This window comes from Schistocerca americana, chromosome 2, assembly GCF_021461395.2.
Source record: "Schistocerca americana isolate TAMUIC-IGC-003095 chromosome 2, iqSchAmer2.1, whole genome shotgun sequence".
Classification (NCBI taxonomy): Eukaryota; Metazoa; Arthropoda; class Insecta; order Orthoptera; family Acrididae; genus Schistocerca; species Schistocerca americana.
This window is the reverse complement of record NC_060120.1, coordinates 211,912,146-211,925,883: the sequence shown is the minus strand read 5'-3', so window position 1 is coordinate 211,925,883 and position 13,738 is coordinate 211,912,146. Positions and strand designations below refer to the sequence as shown.

Sequence of the window (13,738 nt, the reverse complement as noted above, 5' to 3'; positions counted from 1 at the left end):
AAACAGCTTTGCTTCAAAAGTTGTCAAAGTATGTGGCAACTTGCTGAACCGTATCTGCCCATTATGGACTTCAATCACCAGTAGAGAGATCACGATAAACACTGGACATGAGCAAGGTTATTGACAACTTGTCACTTTATCATCAAAGTTCTGATTTGATACACGTGTCTGCTATTGTGGAAAATACTGCTTCTCACTATTTCGTCCTAATTTATGACTTCCATAAAAATCAAGGTAATTATCTTTCTTTATTAATTTATAGCCATAATTGTGCATTCTTATTTTTTATACTAGTAATAAACAGATTTTTGGACTCAAAAGGATATTAGAAAGCCACTGCAGGAAAGATAAAAATACTATAGTGACCTTCATGGACCTTACCAAAGCTTACGATTCTGTAGACAGGAATGTGTTGTTGAATGTCCTTCACGTGAGAGGATTGGAAACAGTAACATATGAATTAGTAAGGGACATTTTGAAAGGCACAACTACTAGGGTTGGGTACTGAGCTCAGTTTCAGCATGTTTTGAAATAAAGTTAGGAGTTCTTGTTGTTGGATGAAGTGGACAAGCAGAGGATACAGGTGAACAGAACTACAGTATAACTTCGATTTTACATTTTTCATGATTCTAAGCCATAAATTTGTAGCCCCTGTGAAAAACCCGTAAGATCAATGCTAAAAATTCCCAAATTTTACATTTCTTCCAAGTAAGGTTTACCCCGATTCTACATTCTTACTCGATGTCTTGCTTGACTTTGTCCCATTTTCTTCCTATTGACATTTGACATGAGTGAATGTGTTATAAGTGGCACAAAAGACAGGTGGTTCACACAACGGGTGGTGGCAGAGTTTTGGGAATATTTTAGTCCATTGTGGAGAGGGGAAACGTGAGAAAGGAAATGCTGACATAATCCACCACTGGAGTTGCTAACACAACTTACACCGTTTAGCTTCACTGTGTAGTTATGATACAACTATCATAGGTTGCAGCAACAAACAAGACAGTTGATGCAAAGTGTTCTGGGCCAAGCCAATAGGTGATGATGGTGCCCAGCTACCAGCTTTTCTTGTGCTACTAACAACTCAGTTTCATTTTTTGCGCATATTTAATAACAATATTAATTTTCAACATTTAAAATTCATACACTGAGTATCAAAGAATACGCTCAGTCAAAATCAAGGAAATGTCAGTCATTTACAGCTAGTGAGCTGTTATTGGCAGGTGACTTGTTACATCACCCCGCAGCCAGCGCAGCTGCCACACCACACTAATGTACATAAACATGCTCACCTGCTGGATGTGTGGAGAGGGGTGTGGCCCTTCAACTGTATGAGTGCAGGTAGGAGTGAAAGCATTTTGTGAAGTACTGAAAATATATTTTTCATGCAGATCATGTGCTATGGCAGAGATGTTACAAGGAAATAGAACAAGGGTTTTGTAATAGCACATTTTAAAGACTTTAGTGTTCAAATCTGACAAGTTACAGTTGCAACAATTACACACAGTACTCACATACGTACTTTGCACCACATACTGTAGATTGTGAAGATTAGCAGCAGTGATAGAAGGCATGAAGTGAAACTGTTGTGCCTGAGCTTTCTTTTAAATTTAAATTTTACAGAGTGTACATAAATTCACTGAGCTGACTTCTTATAAGCTTGTATAATCAGCTGGGGAAGTAAACTCATTTTTTCTCCTGTCTCTTTCTCTCATCGAGAGAAGGAAAACACACACACCACATTTCAGATTACACCTTTCACCCTACTTCATAGTTTTCGGTTTAATTCACCTTGTTCATCAATATTTGCTTTTTTCCTGGGTGAGCGCAAAGGAAAGAGCTCTCAAAAACGCATGTTCTAACATATAATTTGGGGTCATAGCACGTTGCAAAATAGCTTGATTACCTAGTGCCCAGGTACCAATTTCAATTTTTTGATGAGTTTTTACTTGCTGTTACACAGCTGTGATTTTTTAAGAACTGATAAAATTCATTAGCACAAATTATTGTATAAACATTCTAGTGTGCATTTACTTGCCTTCACTCATACAGATTTTATACAATGTGTTAGAGATGATTATGAGTTTTATTCATATATGCCAATTACATATGTTTTTGCTCTTCTTTAGGGGGGTTTTAACGTCTTCCTTGATTCTGTTTTTTCCTCAGTTTCACGCTTTTTAAGTCTGGAATGCACAAAAACGTAAAATGGTGATTTCACTGTACAGATATTGGGGAGGGGGGGTGTAAACTGCTTAGTCTTTGCTGTGTTATGTCATCGTTACGTAAGAATGAAGAAAATGCAAAAATGGCATTGGAAAATCTTGCTTTAGTTGCTAAATCCAGCATCAAAATAGCATAAAATATGACCAAGATCCTTAATGTGGAGATCACCTGCAAGATTCAAGTGGTGGAGAATATGAACAGCTCCTTCACATGGGGAAAACGTAACAAGCAAGTTACAAACCAACAAGAGCATAAAAGGCAGGTTCTAAACACTACTTAAACCATGGTACATTGGAAAGACAATTCATAGAAAGAAAAATCTGTCCAGGAATGCCAAATTGAGACATTATGTATCAACTATTAGAAATACAGCATTTTACCTATTAAAGATGGCCACTTCGAGCAAGTGAGCCTATCTCAAGCTGAAGGAGGAGGAATGGATGATCTTGAGACACATCTGCAGCATGAAAAAATGGTGTGAAATCTTGATACACAGAGCAAGAAAGCAGATGTATGAGACTTTTGAAGCAATTTCAGGCATGACAATGAGATTTGCAGGGCAAATAGTGAGGATGGAGGACAATATGCTGATCAAGAAGGTACGGAATGCAACATGCTCAACTGGGCAAAAAAAGTAAGGGGGAATGGAAAACAATTGGAGCAAGCAAAAAAATCTGTAGGAACTAGTGCAAGATAGTTCCATCTATGGCAACACAATGGAAGGTCATAGGTCGACTGGTACTAGATTAAAAATTAAGACCATGGAAGTGGAAAGAACTAGGAAGAGCAAATGAATGAAGAGGTATTGGGAGGAAAGACGACACACTGAACAAGTCACTCTTGATCCTAAAGGGTTCAAATGAACCAAATAAATAGTCTTAATTGTTATGGTGTGCACACAATGAATATTCAGTTTGATCTTACTTTACAGTACAGGGGAAAAAATAAAAGAATCCCTATGGTGGTGCGGAATTACACGGAAGTTGAACTTTATCTTGGTCATCCTGCATTATTGTATTAGGCTTCTTTTGGAATTAATATTTCTGTCTGAAAGAGTGGCTTGTGTTGTTGTGAAGATTTCTGAGCAATTAAAACAAAGATGCATATACTGACTCGAACTTCGGTTACGGCTTTTCACATGCAACGCTCTTACCAAATGAGCTATTCAGAAGTAACTCATGACCCTCTTTCACAGCTTAAAGTGCACGAGGCAGGGTAATTTATGGTGTGTTTGGAAAATAGGAAAGGTCTGGGTTTGAGTTCTCACCTGGCATACAGTTTTAATCTGCTGGAAGTACAACTACATCAAACACTTCACTGCACAGAGAAAGATTAATTCTGAAATGTATATTGTAGTAACACGGTTCACGTTTCCCGTCGCACTTCACATAGCGTAGACCGGGAACTGTCTCCTAGGCATGCCCGATGTGAACTCTGGGTACGGCCCGTGCTGCCTGAGTTGTTGTTCCGCCGGCAGAGGTCGCGGCCGAATTCTCGCATGCCCTCTGGTGGACGGGACTCTACTTGTGGCAACTACCGTCCGTGACGCGCCGTGCCGACGTGCGCCTCCCACGATCTTTCTGGTGGCTACTGTACTCCTCCTCCTTTGGGGGGAGAAACCACTGGGATCCACTGCGTCTCAAGGTGGAGCTTCGTGCAGGAGCGATGACCTCCACATCATTCGGAAGGCTGGAGTCGAGGGGATCTGCCAACCCTCGAGCCGGAACCTTTGAATATGGCTGGAAGTGATCCACACGAAGAGGCCCCCATCGTCCAACCACCGGAGCCCGGGACAGAACAGGAGACAAGCCGTCGAACTCTGGATCCTGGTCCACCTCGGGAGGGGCCAGACCCAGGGGCGGGGACGATGGGGAAGGGACGACCACAGGCGAACCAGCATACTGAGAAACCGGGCCTGCGAGGGGGCCAGGTCTCGCTGGGGCATCTCCAACGATGGCAATGCCAGTGCTGGAGCTACTGGAGGCTGCCAAGGCTGAGAACCATCAGAGTGCGGCGGAGTCACAGGGGGGGAGGGGCGGTAGCATCCCCTGAGAAACCAACACGGGTGTCGGCAATGGGGAAGCCGGTGCCTGAGGGGTCAGAGAGTGGGTGCCCAAACGTGGACGTAGCTGATTTTGGTGACGGCGTACCTCCCGGTCCCCCGCCTGCAAGGTATAGAGCCGGCAGCCATTGCGGCACAGGACCACCGCCGGTATCCAACGTGGATTGCGACCAAACCCATGTGCCCAGACTGACATGCCCGGTGAAAAGCCGGGTACTCCGTTTTGCGAAGACTGGCGAAGACCAGGCCGGAGGAGGTGCAGCAGAGTCGTAGGTTGGCGCCCGTGGAGGAGCTCTGCGGGGCTGCGTTCTCCCATTGGTGTGGTCCGGTATGCTGTCAGAAAAAACGTCAACGCCTCCTCCACAGGAAATTCGTGTACATACTTTCTCATCTGCGTCTTAAATGTGCACACCATGTGCTCAGCTTCCCCATTCGATTGTGGATGAAAGGGGGGAGAGCAAACATGCCGAATACCGAAGCGCCTACAAAAATCCTGGAAGGTCTGCGAAATAAACTGAGGTCCATTGTCCGAGATCAGAGTGACTGGCAGACCTTCCACAGAGAAGATTTTTGCTAGTGCCTGGATTGCAACTTCTGAAGTGGTTGAGGAGCAACGAACCACATATGGGAATCGGGAATAAGCATCAATGACAATGAGCCAAAACCATTGAGAAACGGGTCCACAAAATTGATGTGAACACATTCCCATGCCTGGGTTGCAGGCTGCCATGAAGATAACGCTGACCTGGGAGATGCCTGTCGGCTCGCACACTGGGAACAGGTGGCCACCAAGTGCTCAATTTCTCTGTCAATACCGGGCCAGTACACATGTCTGCGAGCCAAGGTTTTAGTATGGGAAACACCCCTGTGCCCCTCATGTAAAAACGTGAGGACTTCCCTTCGCAAACTTGCAGGAACAACCACGCAAGGAGCTGTATCATCGGTAGCCAGAAGGAGAACTCCTTCCAAGACGGAGAGGCGGTCTCGTAGAACAAAATAATTACAAAGAGGGTCCGAGGGCCAGCCTGGAGGTCGGGATGACCACCCCTGTTGAATGAGGCGAACTACTTGCCGGAGAACCGGGTCAGCTGCCGTTTCCCTGGCTACTATAGAACTAGTGATCGGGAAGCCATCAACCGCTTGGCGGGACGCCACATCCAAATGAAAACACATAATCTCCTCTCGATTGAACTTAGGATCCGGGCCCACCGGAAGATGGGAAAGAGCGTCTGCATTGGCATGCTGTCCGGTAGGGCGAAAATGAATGTCATAATGCTACTTAGAGAGGAACAAGGCTGTAGTCTCTGGGCCGCCCTATCCGGAATCTGAGAGGCAGGGCCAAATATCGATATTAACGGCTTATGGTCAGTGATTAACTGAAACTTCGTGCCATACAAAAAAGGGTGAAACTTGGTAACAGCGTAGACAATGACCAAAGCCTCTTTTTCCACCTGGGAGTAATGGGCCTGCGTGGGACTAAGAGTTTTAGACGGAAACGCCAGTGGCTGCTCGGAGCCATCCGCGTTGCGATGGGCCAGGACTGCCCCCACCCCGTACTGTGAAGCATCTGTAGCCAGGACCAATGGCTTATGGAGGTCAAAAGTAGCCAAACAAGGCGCTGACGTGAGGAGGCCCTTCAACGAGGTGAACGCTTGCTCACATGCAGGCGACCAATCAAAAGGAACACCCTTGCGCAGAAGGCAGTACAGGGGGCGGGCTATGGTGGAAGCCCTGGGAATGAACAGGTGGTAATAGGCAATCTTGCCTAAAAAAGCTTGTAACTCCTTCAGGGAAGCGGGCCGCGGAAGGTCAATGATACCTTGGACCAAACTTCCTAGCAGCTGGACGCCGTGCTGAGAGATGGTGTAGCCGACATACTCAATGAACGGTTGGAAGAAGTTTGACTTACGCAGGTTGCAACGCAAGCCCACGGACCTGAATTTGAGAAAGAGGGTGCGAAGGTTGTGTAAGTGTTCCTTCGTGCTGCGGCCTGTGACAATTATGTTGTCCAGGTAATTAATACAATGAGGGATTGACGACGTGACGTGCTCAAGATAACGCTGGAATATCGCTGGGGCACTGGATATTCCGAAGGCCAACCGCTGGTATTGGTAAAGGCCAAACGCCAGCCGTTTGGAGTCCTCATCAAGTGGTATCTGATGATAAGCCTCCGAAAGATTGATTTTCGAAAAATATTGGCCTCCCGCCACAGTGGAGCACAATTCATCAGCACGAGGCAAAGGATAGGTGTCTACCACCAATTGGGAATTAATGGTGGCCTTGAAATCGCCAAAATGACGTAATTTTCCCGAGGGTTTCCTGACAATAATGAGGGGCGAAGCCCACTCACTAGAAGAAATGGGAAGAATGACTCCGAAGGCTGTCAACCGGTCTAGCTCTTCTTTTACCTGAGGGTGGAGAGCCAAGGGGATCTGCCTCGCGCGTAGAAAATGCAGGCGAGCCGACGCCTTCAACGTTAAGTGAGCTTCAAAGTCTGAAACACGCCCCAGGCCCTCCTCAAAGATATCCAGAAAGTCAGAGATCAAAGAGTCCAATGATTGATAGAGAACGTCTTTGGAGACCAACTGTATGGTGTCAGCAATAGAAAAACCGAAAGCTTGAAAGGCATCCAAGCCAAAAAGGTTAGCGGAGCTCGCATCGCTGACAACAATAAAAGTAATAGGCCGAGTGACTGATTTGTAAGTCACGTCGGTAGTGAATTGACCCAGTAGGGGAATGAACTGTTTACCATAACCGCGTAGACGCTGGTAAACTGGCACCAACGGGGGCGACCCAAGGTCGGAGTAAGTTTGTGCCTTCAACAAAGAAACTGCCGCGCCCGTATCTACTTGCAGTTGTAATCGGCGCGACCGAACCGACACCTCGATAAAGAGTTTGTGTGCCGATGCGTCGGGAGCCTGGCCCAATGAAACTTCCTGAATGTCAACATCCATGTCCTCTGTACCTGATTCCTTCGATTCTTTTGAGGCTGAGCAGCAAACATTAGCAATGTGTCCTTTTTTATTACATTTGCGACAAACGGCCCAAGCTGGGGGCACTCTGGCCGATCATGATGTATATAGCACAACGAACAGGACGGTAACAGGGGCCGGCGGCCGGAGCTCTGTTTACACGCCATGCGGGAGTGGCCGTAATGGCCGGATTGTATTGGTCGCACGTCGTTCACCCCAGACGCAGTGCACGCGGCCGCACTGCCCTGAACTGCCGCGACGTCGCACCACGCTTCCAACTGTTGACCTGCGGCGTGAGAGACTTCATACAATTGAGCAATGGACAGGACTTCCTCAAGGGAAGGGTCTTCTAATTGCAGGGCCTGTTGCCGGACCTTCCTATTTCCTATCAGGGGCCAAACGAACAATGACGTCGCGCACCATAATGTGGGCATACGACTTGCGTGACTACTCCGTGACAAAATGACACTTGCGACTAAGACCGTGCAGCGTAGCGGCCCACGCCCGATAAGACTGATGGGGCTGCTTCTTGCATTGATAGAACTTGACCCTAGCTGCCACAACATGCATGCGGCGGCAATAATACGAAGACAGCAACGAACACAATGCTTCAAAAGACAAGGACGAGGGTTCCTGCAATGGCGCTAGCTGCCACAAAACTTGATACAGCGAGGGAGATATCCAAGACAAGAAAAGAGCACGACATACCTCCGTATCGGCAACATGAAATGCCTGGAATTGCTGCCGAAGGTGACGTTCATATGCGTCCCAATCCTCCGCCATCTGCCGTCTCATCATATGGGGGAAAGGGAGGAGGGAATGGTGCCGGAGCAGACTGCGTGGAGAGCAAAGCCGGAAGCACTTGTTTCATGGTTGCCATGAGCTCCGCCTGCTGCTCAACCAAAACCCACACTAAATCCTCCATGCCGTGGATAAGCTGCGAAACCGGAACAACGACGCAACATGTGAAAGAATGACCCTACTCGTCGCCAATTGTGTAGTAACATGGTTCCCGTTTCCCATTGCACTTCACATAGCATAGACTGGGAACTGTCTCCTAGGCATGCCCGATGTGAACTCTGGACACGGCCAGTGCTGCCTGAGTTGTTGTTGTTGTTCCGCCGGCAGAGGTCGCGGCCGAATTCTCGCGTGCCCTCTGGTGGATGGGACTCTACTTGCGGCAACTACCGTCTGTGACGCGCTGTGCCGACGTGCGCCTCCCGCGATCTTTCTGGTGGCTACTGCATATATCTCTGTTAGTTCTATAATAAAAGTGCCATTCAAAAAAAGCATGCATCCATCTTCATATGGGACCATTCCAGTGACACACTGTGTCTGCCCGCATGAGGTGACACAGTGGTTAGCACACTGGACTCACATTTGGGAGGACGATGGCCCAAACCCGCATCTGGCCATCCTGATTTAGCTTTTCCATGATTTCCCTAAATCGCTTCAGGCAAATGCTCAGATGGTTCCTTTGAAAGGGCACAGCCAACTTTCTCGCCCATCCTTCCCTAATCTTAGGAGATCAATTACCTCGCTGTTTGATCCCCTATCCCCCAACTAATCAACCAACCACTGTGTCTGGTGGCATTTTGGAGGCTATTTACACGTTAACTGTCTTCTCAAGAATCATTATCACACTGATTTCAAATACATGCTAACACACATAAACACACAAAACACAAATTATACCACAACTACTACTTTGCTTATACTCTGAGATGACAAAAGTCATGGGATAGCAATAAGCACATTAACAGATGACAGTAATATCATGTACACAAAGTATAAAAAGGCAGTGCATTGGCAGAGCAGTCATTTCTAATCAGTAGACTCACATGAAAAGGTTTCCAACATCATTATGGCCACATGAGGAACTAACAGACTTTGGACCCAGAATAGTAGTTGGGATATTCCATTTCACAAATAGTTGGGAAATTTAATATTCCAAGATCCACAGTGTCATGAGAGTGCCAAAAATACCAAATTTCAGGCATTACCTCTTACCTCGGATAATCCAGTGGATGATGGCCTTTACTTAATGAACTAGAGCAGCAGTGTCTGCTTACAGATGTCAGAGCTAACAGACAAGCAACATTGCATGAAATAACCACCGAAATCAATGTAGGACATATCACAAATGTACCCATTAGGACAGTGTGGTGAAATTTGGCGTTAACGGGCTATGGCAGCAGATGATCGATATGAGTGCCTTCGCTAAAATGACATTGCCTGTAGCGCCTCTCCTTGGTATGAGCTTAGATGACTGGAAAACTGTGGCCTGGTCAGGTGAGTTCCTATTTCAGTTGGTAAGAGCTGATGGTAGTGTTCAAGTGTGTGCTGCAGATGCCATGAAGCCATGGACCTAAGTTGTCAACAGGCACTGTGCAGGCTGGTGGTGGCTCCATAATGATGTGGCACTATTCACATGGAATGTATTGGGTCCTCCAGTCCAACTGAACCGATCACTCACTGGAAATGGTTCTATTTGACTACTTGGGACCATTTACAGCCATTTCTGAGTTTTATGTTCCCAAACAATGATGGAATTTTTATGGATATGTCATCAGGTCACAGCTGGTTTGAAGAACATTCTGGACAACTCAAGGGACTGATTTGGCCACCCAAATCACCCAACATGAATCCCATCCAACATTTATGGGACTTAATCAAGATGTCAGTTCTTGATTAAAATCCTGCACCAGTAACACTTTTGCAACTATGGATGGCTACAGAGGCAGCAAGGCTCACTGGTGCTTCGGGAGCTTTCAACGACTTGTTGAGTCCATGCCACATTGAGTTGCTGCACTGAGCCAAGCAAAAGGAGGTCCAACATGATATTAGAGGTGGCCCATGACTTTTGTCACCTCAGTGCCTGTAGTCATGTACTCCTTCATAAAAAATAAAAAAAATCTCACAAAGAAATCATCTTACACTAATGCAAAACACTGAAACATACCAAGAGTGCCACATGAAAAGCTGGGCAACATCCTATAATGTAAGACAGATATTCAGCAGCTTTATCTGTAGATGAACGACATGCTGAACACAAGCCCATGAGTATGTGCCTTGTGAAGCTGCTTGGAAGAAATCCTCTGTCACACAAGCTCTTCACCTGGAATGTGAAATTGTGGAACATGTAAATCACTGTGCTTACAAAAAATTAATAAGATTTTATAGTAACATTTTAAAATCTGTTTAATTTTAAAAGGTATTAATAAGATTAGTGCACTTGACTAACTTGCCGAATCACTGAGACTTCATAACTGCTCCTACCACATAAATTTTTAAGAAGATACCGCTATGCCACATGCCACTAGCCTACATTACATTTTAGTGATAAAGGGTAGTTTGAGAGGTGCAGTAATTGAAGCTGATGTCTCACGTAACTAAGAATTTGCAACAAATAAGAAAATTTCCTTAAGTCACTTGAATTAAGTCTAAAAGTTTATGACTAAAAATTACAGTTTGCTTTAGGAGTATAGATTGATAAATGCAGTGTTGATTTTCCAACATGTGCAACACACTAAATTTTTGGGATGCTTCTTAATATCTTTTGTTTGATGGTGTGTAATTTCTTGTTAGAGCTTTCAAAGTCCTTTCGATTCTATAAAATTGTGTTGGTGTGTACTTAAGAAATTAATGTTTGCGATGTGGAATAAGTGCAGGTATAAAATAACAGAGAGAAGTATTTGTCAGAAACTGATATTGAGCCCCCAGATACCAATGAGGCCTACTAGACCAAGGATTCCAAGCTGGCAGTAAGTCAGCTGCACATCAGGCATCCATCAGAGTACTTTGGAGATGCTAGTCAAGATCTGCAAGGACTCAACTGGGTCACCATGTACAACAGATGGGATGATGTGATGTGTTCGGCAAGTACGTGCTTCTACTTGACGGCACAGCAGGGTTGGGAAAAATTGTCAGGTTAAAACTGATGCCAGTACTATAGTTCGATATTTGCTTGGTCTCAGTTTTCATCTTTTACTAATAACTGAATAAAAAGAAAAAAAAGTAGAAATAAAAATAAATAAATATCGATTAGCCACAGCAGCAGTGGTAAAATATTTCGTTTTTAAATAAACAATTTTTAAAAAAATTTTATTTGTAAAATTTGTGCTGGTGTTATAAGGAGTCACCCTCCTCTAACATTACCTTTTTTAAAAATAGGAATAACCGATACCATGTACACTACCGATTCTTTAGTTTCACTAAAAGAATTCATATGATTTTGTATACAATGTATTATATTTCAGGCTAAAATGTATAAAAAGAAATTAATGTGTTACAACTGATATGTACTAACAGTTAAAATTACTCTTCTTTTAAAAATAATTGAAATTACAAAATTTGTGGCATACTTAAAATTCATATTATTTATTGCACAATCTAACACTAATTATTAAATTTATTTCTAGTGTGGTTTGCAAAATAACGATATATTTTTGTGAAGATTCTTCTTTGGTGAAGAAAGTTTGTAAATTCTTTGGAATAAAGTGAGTACCGCAGAATGTAAGTAGTGGTGGGCATGCCTCTGATGGAATCGCACATATTTTGCTAAACTTGTCAATGACAATGTCATTTTTGGTGTGATAAGTGAAAAATTGTAAAATCAGTGTCATTTAGAAGAATGGGATAAAATAAAAAGAAATTCATAGCAACAGGCAAATCTTCCTCAGTTATTTCATCTTCAGCAACCCAAACATTAGATTAGGGTCTAGTGTAGCAGGGGATACAACCCGTCGGCTTTGAACAATGACGTCATTCCTTAGTCATAGATAGTAATGTCTTCTCTTCGAGGCATAGATAATAAAGCAGTTCTGTGTTCTAATAAGCGCTATCATTAAAATAATTGAATGTGAATCTAAAAGCGATCGCTTGATATTAGATACAGATGCTTGAGTAGCTGATAAGTGTTTTTTGGCTTTTTTTAAAAAAAATCTCACGAGGTAGAATAAACTGATCCTACTTTATTAAGCAATCAATAAAAAAACTAAACTAAAACATAACAGCAAAAGACAAGTGAAACACAAAGGTTAAATAAACAATCAAAACATATAAAATGAAACAGGTTGCAAATGTAACGTGCGTGTATTTCCACCTATTCGTAAGTAGAATCAGTTTATTCTATCTTGTGAGATTTTTTTTTTTTTAAAAGCCAAAAAACACTTATCAGCTACTGAAGCATCTGTATCTTCTAATGGGTGCGGGAGTTCTGACTCACACCCACCCACCTCCCCAGGAGTCGGAACTCCCGCACCCATTAGAAGATACAGATGCTTCAGTAGCTGATAAGCGTTTTTTGGCTTTTTAAAAAAAAAATCTCACGAGATAGAATAAACTGATCCTAAGATACAGATGCTTCAGTAGCTGATAAGTGTTTTTTGGCTTAAAAAAAAAATCTCACGAGATAGAATAAACTGATACTACTTTATGTTAGTAATAGCGGAGACGAAATAAACAGCACATCTACAATTTGTATCCCGTGTTCCACTTAGGGTTTACTGAAGCAGAGGATACATCGTTCAGGTGAAGAACAGGACAGTAATGCTAGTGAAAACGAAGAAATCGCCTTACGACAAACTCGTATTCCGGACTGTACTTAAGCAACACACTTCGAATGAGCTTTTAATTTGTATTGGGTTTCATTTGCGGTTTAGTGAAGCAGGGGATACATAGTTCAAGTGAACAACAGGACAGCAATGCTAGTTGAAACTAAGAAATCGACTACGCTGAACTTGTATCCCGTACTGCACTTAAGTAATACAGTTCGAAAGACTTTCGAGATATAACTGACATACATGTAACGTGATGTATTCTTTGCTAGTAATTTCATTCATTTCTTTCCATTGTATTTTGCGGAGAAATACTAAGATACAAACACGCGATATCGTTAACGTGAAAATACTACTGGCCCTTACATATGTGAAATAAAGTTTATCTCTCTCGCATTCCTTTGTTTCTCAACAGTCTCCTCAGCTCTTTCATCTTTGTAATACATGCTCTCTGGCGACTTGTGACGTCATTGTTCAAAGCCGACGGGTTGTATCCCCTGCTACACTAGACCCTTAGATCAAGCTTTCAGCAGCAAGAATGTACCCCTGGTCAAGTCTACAAGTGCCTACAACAACAACAGCAACAACAACAACAACAACAACAACGACGAGGTAATGGAGATAAGTAAAAAGTTTTTCTTTTGTATATCTTACACCTCTTGAAGCTTTCCTGATTTGTGCAAAGACAGAGAATTTTAATAGTGATGTGTGGGAGGTTAAGATCACACTGTGAAATATTGCGTTATTATAGAAAATGGGAAAAGTGACCAGTGCTGTCTTCATAACAATGCCAAATGAAATGAGCAACAAACCTATGGCATAAGAACTGGTACAGCATTGCTACATGCTCTATGCATTAGCGTCTTGTGTTGTCACCATACATCCGCTGCACTGCAGAATAGTACCAACACTAGTTTGGA

General features: G+C 43.5%; 1 protein-coding gene across 5 annotated transcripts in view; it reads right to left on the bottom strand.

Moving 5' to 3' along the window:
- Nucleotides 1-13,738, bottom strand: part of LOC124595023 (Fanconi anemia group A protein-like) — a 230,631-nt gene that overhangs the window by 24,878 nt on the left and 192,015 nt on the right. For all 5 annotated transcript variants that reach the window (XM_047133578.1, XM_047133575.1, XM_047133577.1 and 2 more), the window contains exon 22: nt 10,223-10,378. In XM_047133578.1, coding sequence (XP_046989534.1) covers nt 10,223-10,378 — 156 coding nt within the window. The remainder of the gene's footprint in view (nt 1-10,222; nt 10,379-13,738) is intronic.